The 7,784-nt window shown below is 50.2% G+C and overlaps 2 protein-coding genes across 6 annotated transcripts in view; both read left to right on the forward strand.

Moving 5' to 3' along the window:
* Nucleotides 1-4,180, forward strand: part of LOC146428108 (uncharacterized) — a 19,391-nt gene extending 15,211 nt beyond the window's left edge. The window contains exons 20-25 of the mRNA XM_085080475.1: nt 330-468; nt 1,309-1,391; nt 1,844-1,993; nt 2,213-2,323; nt 3,461-3,599; nt 4,077-4,180. Of these exons, the coding sequence (XP_084936601.1) occupies nt 330-468; nt 1,309-1,391; nt 1,844-1,993; nt 2,213-2,323; nt 3,461-3,599; nt 4,077-4,180 (726 nt within the window). The remainder of the gene's footprint in view (nt 1-329; nt 469-1,308; nt 1,392-1,843; nt 1,994-2,212; nt 2,324-3,460; nt 3,600-4,076) is intronic.
* Nucleotides 1-7,187, forward strand: part of LOC146428106 (uncharacterized) — a 73,255-nt gene extending 66,068 nt beyond the window's left edge. For all 5 annotated transcript variants that reach the window (XM_085080558.1, XM_085080559.1, XM_085080562.1 and 2 more), the window contains 4 exons: nt 4,971-5,111; nt 5,321-5,431; nt 6,209-6,347; nt 6,918-7,187. In XM_085080558.1, coding sequence (XP_084936684.1) covers nt 4,971-5,111; nt 5,321-5,431; nt 6,209-6,347; nt 6,918-7,006 — 480 coding nt within the window. In that variant the 3' untranslated portion in view covers nt 7,007-7,187. The remainder of the gene's footprint in view (nt 1-4,970; nt 5,112-5,320; nt 5,432-6,208; nt 6,348-6,917) is intronic.
* The last annotated feature ends 597 nt before the right edge of the window (nt 7,188-7,784 follow it).

Raw genomic sequence — 7,784 nt, forward strand, 5'->3', positions numbered from 1 at the left:
CGAGGGGTGAGGGCAGGGCCTGAGCAAATGCTTTGGAAGGAGCTCATGCTCAACCGAGCAGCCGCACTCCTCCTCTTCAGCGCTCTCCTTGCGCTGCCACTTTCCCTCGGGCTCTCTTCACCTCGATTCCGTTAGAACGATGTGCCTTTGGAGCCTGCCTCCAAGGCTTGCTAGTGGTCCTAAAGGCCCTCAGGGGATGAAAAGGTGTTCCCAAAAGCAGTTGGGAGTCAAACACCAAGCCCCGAGCCGTCATTGCTGACCTAGGAATATGCCTAGCATGCAACAGGTCATGGCACTGACCTTGCTGCATGCTGTTATGTGATGCGTAGAACCAGATTGGTCATGGAAGACCTACCAAGAAGATCACCTTTGTCGCCAATGGATTGGTCAACAACCTGAGTTCTTATGGAGCCGATGTCTTCTCTATGTGCAGTGGAGTCACCACCTACGTGGCTTACGAAGTTCACGGTGAGTGCAAGCAAAGGAATCGTGTCTCTGAGTGACCTGGCCTTTGTTTCCCCTGGGGAATGACTAAGGCACAAGCGCTGCTCTTCCGCCTGGAGACGCACAGAAACCAAGGGCTTCGGGAGTTGCACAGAGGCTTCGACATCTCTGCAGCTCAGGACTGGAACAGGGTGGTGTCACAGCCGCCATGTGTGACCCGATCGAAAGAAACCCTTACAGCTCCGTCCTTGGAATCTCAAGGAGGCCTAAGTTTGGGCTCAGAGTGTTTCAGCCCACGTGGAGCTCCTCGGCAATGCCCAGGCAAAGAAAAAGGGTCATCCTAAGAACCGCTGTCCTTCGGCCCTTGGCTTGCTGACGAGTTGGCCGAGGGAACCACCACACCCTTGGGCTTCACAACACTAAGCCAAGCGGCTTTCTTCCCTCTAGGTTTTTCCCAGGGGGAAATTTCAATTTCCCCAGGTTGTTAACGACCTGCACTTCCTAGGAGTCTTCCAGAATGCCAGAGCCCATGCGACTGGGCCCATGAAGTGGCACCAGCTTAACCGTATAATGCCCAGCCCTGGGGACTTGCAGGAGCGAGTGGAATAGAGCCCCGATTTCTGCACGAGAAATCCCAAAGGGTGGCCAAGAGCACGGCCTGGTGGGCATTCCTTGCCGAGCCACAGAGCTGGTGCTCTTGGGGGACTCCAAGGGAATCTGTCCCTCGTACAGCTCAACCTTTCTCAGTGCAGCAATTCTTCAGCACCTGGCTCGTTCTGTGCAACACCACCACCACCCTCCTTTCAAATGGCAGTCAAGGTCTTAGGCATTTACTCATGGGGATTCCTTTTCTCTCTTTCCAAGGACCCCAGGTGAACCTGGGATCATGCATTACCCTCGATGTCCTGAGAGTTGTGGATCTGAAGTACTGCGCTGGCAATGAGCAGGTGAGAAAACCGTAGTGCTTACCTTTCTTGAACCAAGCGCTGGGGCTTCATTTCCATCAGCATTTCCATCAGAGCTGCTGCCCAAAGGCAACCCTGATGGCCCTCTTGCCTGGCACCTTCCCTGTTGAGAGCATGGGTGAGCAGTGGTTTCCGCCCCGAGACCCAGAGCGTGGGTTGACTGTTGCCAGTCCTCTTGCACGCATCAGCCTCTAAAGGCACCAGACGACAGCTGTCAGATGCAGCAATGATTCGTTGAATCCATGGAATGAATTCTTCGGGCCCTGCCCAAGGGCACAGCCTTGATTCTGGGTGCTCTTGAAAAGACTGAGGGCAGTGCCAGCACTTCCCAGGGGGCAGCATTTCTTCTATCGTGGAAGGGATTTTTCAGAAGCTTTGGGGACACCAGCGACTCTCTTCAAAGGGCAAACGGCTTCTTTCCCTTGGCTTTTTAGTCTCAGCAGATTCCCGGCGGTCTCAACAACACGCAGGTCATCATTGGTGGCCAGTCCCAAATTGTGACCATCAACTGGCAATGGCGCGTGGCAGTTATTGAGAAAAAGGCCGGCAGCGGGTCCTGGAAAACCATCTGGAACTACAACACGGTGAGTGGCAGGGAGCGTGCTGGTTCACAAAGCGTGCGAGGAGACGGGCTCCTCGTACAGCTGGCCCAGGGAGGGGGCTGGTTGCTTTGTTCTGAACGTTGGGAGTCCACGATGTGGGGTAGCAACTCTGGGCATTCGTTTCTGTTTTAACAAAGAGCTTTCTCCAATCGCGAGGGTTGAAAGACCGAAGTGCGAGTGCTCCATATCTTTATTTGACAGGGCGTCATTGCAACCAAAGTCACGCAACAGAACACCTGCTACATTTCCATCATGAACAGAAGTGAGATGCCCAGCTTCGATAATCTGGCCCGACTGGCACAAGAGAGCAGGGTAAGATTCCAAAGGAGTAGCAGTGCCTTGTCGCTGGAGTTCATCGGGCCCTTTCTTAATGTGCTTTTACCTTCTGGAGAGGACGAGGTTGTCACGAGCGGCAGGATTTTCTTTCTCTCAGCAGTAGTGGGGCTTGAGAATTTCTCGTAGGAATGCTTGCCAAAAGAAAAAAGGGGGTGCACCATTCCCTCCCTCAGCTCTGCTTTCTCGGAGGACATTGAGCTCTGCGGCTTGCTGACAAACCATTGCTCTGAGGAGCTCTTCAAGGGCCTTAATTCTTCTGGCATGCCAAGATCTCAAAGTCCTTTGCAGGCCTTTCAGTACCAAAGTGCCTTGGTCACTTCTTTACTTTGCAATGCGGCCGTGCTCGGCCAGACTCCGTTTTCCTTTGGGGCCCGAGAGAGCGTCTCCCTGCTGCACAGCCTTTCCCCCAGATTGATGGGACGAGGCACAGCGGGAGGCCTGTGGCCCTAGCTGAGGAAAGAGCAAGAGAATGGCGGGAAGCTGCGGGCTTGGGAGGAAGCACGGGCACGCAGGGACTGTGCCCAGGCGACAGAGCACTGCAGGAGGTAAAGAGCGTGGCAATTCATTTGAAACAAAGCCCTCGGGAGCTGTTCAGAAGGACCTGTCCCACTAGCGCACTCAGGGCTCTCCGAGAGGTTGTAAGCACCGCTTGCAAATAGTCCGAGAGCAAATGTATCTGCGCGGGCTTGCTGCTGCCCTCTTTGCTTCCAGTTTAGAGCGGGCTGCAGGAAGAGACTTCTCCTGCCAGCCTGCCAGCCTGCCAGCCTTCCAGCCTGCGTACCCCCGAGGGGTGAGGGCAGGGCCTGAGCAAATGCTTTGGAAGGAGCTCATGCTCAACCGAGCAGCCGCACTCCTCCTCTTCAGCGCTCTCCTTGCGCTGCCACTTTCCCTCGGGCTCTCTTCACCTCGATTCCGTTAGAACGATGTGCCTTTGGAGCCTGCCTCCAAGGCTTGCTAGTGGTCCTAAAGGCCCTCAGGGGATGAAAAGGTGTTCCCAAAAGCAGTTGGGAGTCAAACACCAAGCCCCGAGCCGTCATTGCTGACCTAGGAATATGCCTAGCATGCAACAGGTCATGGCACTGACCTTGCTGCATGCTGTTATGTGATGCGTAGAACCAGATTGGTCATGGAAGACCTACCAAGAAGATCACCTTTGTCGCCAATGGATTGGTCAACAACCTGAGTTCTTATGGAGCCGATGTCTTCTCTATGTGCAGTGGAGTCACCACCTACGTGGCTTACGAAGTTCACGGTGAGTGCAAGCAAAGGAATCGTGTCTCTGAGTGACCTGGCCTTTGTTTCCCCTGGGGAATGACTAAGGCACAAGCGCTGCTCTTCCGCCTGGAGACGCACAGAAACCAAGGGCTTCGGGAGTTGCACAGAGGCTTCGACATCTCTGCAGCTCAGGACTGGAACAGGGTGGTGTCACAGCCGCCATGTGTGACCCGATCGAAAGCCTTACAGCTCCGTCCTTGGAATCTCAAGGAGGCCTAAGTTTGGGCTCAGAGTGTTTCAGCCCACGTGGAGCTCCTCGGCAATGCTCAGGCAAAGAAAAAGGGTCATCCTAAGAACCGCTGTCCTTCGGCCCTTGGCTTGCTGACGAGTTGGCCGAGGGAACCACCACACCCTTGGGCTTCACAACACTGAGCCAAGCGGCTTTCTTCCCTCTAGGTTTTTCCCAGGGGGAAATTTCAATTTCCCCAGGTTGTTAACGACCTGCACTTCCTAGGAGTCTTCCAGAATGCCAGAGCCCATGCGACTGGGCCCATGAAGTGGCACCAGCTTAACCGTATAATGCCCAGCCCTGGGGACTTGCAGGAGCGAGTGGAATAGAGCCCCGATTTCTGCACGAGAAATCCCAAAGGGTGGCCAAGAGCACGGCCTGGTGGGCATTCCTTGCCGAGCCACAGAGCTGGTGCTCTTGGGGGACTCCAAGGGAATCTGTCCCTCGTACAGCTCAACCTTTCTCAGTGCAGCAATTCTTCAGCACCTGGCTCGTTCTGTGCAACACCACCACCACCCTCCTTTCAAATGGCAGTCAAGGTCTTAGGCATTTACTCATGGGGATTCCTTTTCTCTCTTTCCAAGGACCCCAGGTGAACCTGGGATCATGCATTACCCTCGATGTCCTGAGAGTTGTGGATCTGAAGTACTGCGCTGGCAATGAGCAGGTGAGAAAACCGTAGTGCTTACCTTTCTTGAACCAAGCGCTGGGGCTTCATTTCCATCAGCATTTCCATCAGAGCTGCTGCCCAAAGGCAACCCTGATGGCCCTCTTGCCTGGCACCTTCCCTGTTGAGAGCATGGGTGAGCAGTGGTTTCCGCCCCGAGACCCAGAGCGTGGGTTGACTGTTGCCAGTCCTCTTGCACGCATCAGCCTCTAAAGGCACCAGACGACAGCTGTCAGATGCAGCAATGATTCGTTGAATCCATGGAATGAATTCTTCGGGCCCTGCCCAAGGGCACAGCCTTGATTCTGGGTGCTCTTGAAAAGACTGAGGGCAGTGCCAGCACTTCCCAGGGGGCAGCATTTCTTCTATCGTGGAAGGGATTTTTCAGAAGCTTTGGGGACACCAGCGACTCTCTTCAAAGGGCAAACGGCTTCTTTCCCTTGGCTTTTTAGTCTCAGCAGATGGATCACAAGTGCCATTTCTCTGGTGGATGTGTTTTCCAAAATCTGACTCTCAGTAGTCAAACACATGTGGTGGTTATGCAGCAAAGGAGTGAGCATTTGTCCTGGAAAACCATCTGGAACTACAACATGGTGAGTGGCAGGGCGCGTGCTTGTTCACAAAGCATGCGAGGAGACGGGCTCCTCGTACAGCTGGCCCAGGGAGGGGGCTAGTTTCTTTATTGTGACCATCCTGTGTCCACATTTTTGGTAGCATCTCTTTGCATTTCCTAATCTTTTTATCCAGATTTCATCCCACCTTTTTAGGTGGAAAACCAAACTGTGAGTTTTTTATTTTACAGGGCATCATTGCAACCAAAGTGATGCAAGAGAGAACTTGCTACATTTCCACCATGAACAGAAATGAGATGCCCAGCTTTGAATATCTGGCCCGCTTTGCTTCACAGAACAGGGTACGTTTCAAAATCAGCAGTTCCTTGCCAAATCAACAGTTGTTGTGCCAAAGTCCCCGATTAGTTAGATTTGTTTTAGAATGCTTTAAATTGCTATATAATTAAAGGTTTTTACTGTCTTACTATCTAAGAATTTTGATTTTTCACTTAGTACACTTCATTATCTCTCAGTCTCAAAGTCTGAAAAAATAATTTTTTTTCGGAAGATCTTATACAGGAAAAATAATTTCAGTATTATAGAAAGAAAGGAAGTTACCAATCTTTTTGAATAGTATGATGCATCATGTTCCTTTAGTTCAGCTCACCGAATTAGTACAGACAGTTAAAAATTATCTCAGCATTCAGCATATTCTCCTTTGGTAGACAGCAGCTTTCCTTCAAATTTGAAAACTGAGACCTTAAAGATATTCAGATTTGAAAAAGCAGGAAAACCTGTAGGGCAGAGAGAAATCAGTGCAAGGGCTGGGACTGACCAAAAGCTTTGGAAGGAGCTCATGTTCAACAGAGCAGCCACACTCCTCCTCTTCAGCGCTCTCTTCGTGTTGCCGCTTCTCTTTGTGTTCTCTTCACCTTGACTCCCTTAGAACGATGTGCCTTTGGAGCTGCCTCCAAGGCTTGCTAGTGGTCCTAAAGGCCCTCAGGGGATGAAAAGGTGTTCCCAAAAGCAGTTGGGAGTCAAACACCAAGCCCCGAGCCATCATTGCTGACCTAGGAATATGCCTAGCATGCAACAGGTCATGGCACTGACCTTGCTTCATGCTGTTATGTGATGCTTAGAACCAGATTGGTCATGGAAGACCTACCAAGAAGATCACCTTTGTCGCCAATGGATTGGTCAACAGCCTGAGTTCTTATGGAGCCGATGTCTTCTCTATGTGCAGTGGAGTCACCACCTACGTGGCTTACGAAGTTCACGGTGAGTGCAAGCAAAGGAATTGTGTCTCTGAGTGACCTGGCCTTTGTTTCCCCTGGGGAATGACTAAGGCACAAGCGCTGCTCTTCTGCCTCGAGGCACACAGAAACTAAGCAACAAACATGCACCCTTGTAGAAGAGCAGCCATTGCTATGGATATGGGTATAAATCTCCTGAGTTTCTCTCAGTTTGTTAATCATAGAAATTCTTGTATTGAGGTCAAAAAAATATTCTTTTGAAATATATTCATAGTAATTATTTCACTCTGAGGAATTAATCCTGAAGCACAATCAAAGTATTCTGAGCCTTTCTGCAAGCTGATTGTCTTCAGCCCTCTTTGGGAAAACACTCTAGAGTTCAGGCTCCAGATGCTGCATTCTGGCAATAGCAGCACTTCCACCTACTCACTTCTTGCTTTGCTTTAAATTTGCTTTGGCGTCTGAAAGGGCTCTATGTCTTTGGAGAAGCAAGTGCGATGTGCCAGGTATTAAGGGCTGTAAGTGAATGTACAGAACACTTAACAGCATCTAATCCAGTGCCTTTTTTTTTTTTTTTGTGTCATTGTTTGTATAGGACCCCAATTGAATCTTGGATCATGTATTTCACTTGATGTCTTCAAACTTGTGGACCTGAATTATTGTCATGGCAATATCAAGGCCTGAAAACCTTACCTTTCTTGAACCAAGTACAGAGGCTCAAGAGCTGTACCCCAAAGCAAACTCTTACGCAATTCTTCCCGTGCATCTCCTTTTAGAGATGTTCTTCTTGGGGACTTAGATGCTGAAACAGATCAACTGGTTACCAGATCTTTCAAATAAAGTCTTTCATTATAGATTAACACCAGCTTTTGGTCATTACTCTACCCTTTATCATCTATGAACACCTCCAGAAAAATATTTTTATTGCCTCCCTTCTGCCCCATTTGAGCCCTTTCATTGCTCTTTTCATTGCCAGCTCTCAATGCAGGGCACAGCCAGAGAGCTGGGCAAGCCCCAGGGTGTGCATGGTACAAACAAGGCATTCAGAGCTAAGATCTTCCTTCCCCATTCAGGGAAAGATGCCTCACATTAAAAAGCTTGATTCAGGTGGTACAAAAGGCAGAAAGAAAAGAGGACAAAGCAATGAGTTTGCCTTTTGTAGGGGAAGGGGAGTCTCCTTTGTGGGATTTACAGAGTTGTTCTGTTCCTAAAATAAAGCCAGGTTGGGATTCCTGTTGCTCAAATCTTCACAATCCAGATTTAGTATTTCCCCTTCTCTAACAAAAATGGCAGGATGCCTCAGGTTATCCAGGTCAGTACATATCTGGTATTTGTATATGTGGTATTATTTTAGTACCAATACCAGCCATGCAACATCCCTCATTTTCTGATGCCCTCTCACTGGCCCCAGGGGCTTTATTCTGTAGCAGGTTGAAAGGATGCAGAGTTCACTGAGGCACAT

Source organism: Lichenostomus cassidix, chromosome 22, assembly GCF_008360975.1.
Source record: "Lichenostomus cassidix isolate B80296 chromosome 22, HeHo_3.0, whole genome shotgun sequence".
Lineage (NCBI taxonomy): Eukaryota > Metazoa > Chordata > Aves > Passeriformes > Meliphagidae > Lichenostomus > Lichenostomus cassidix.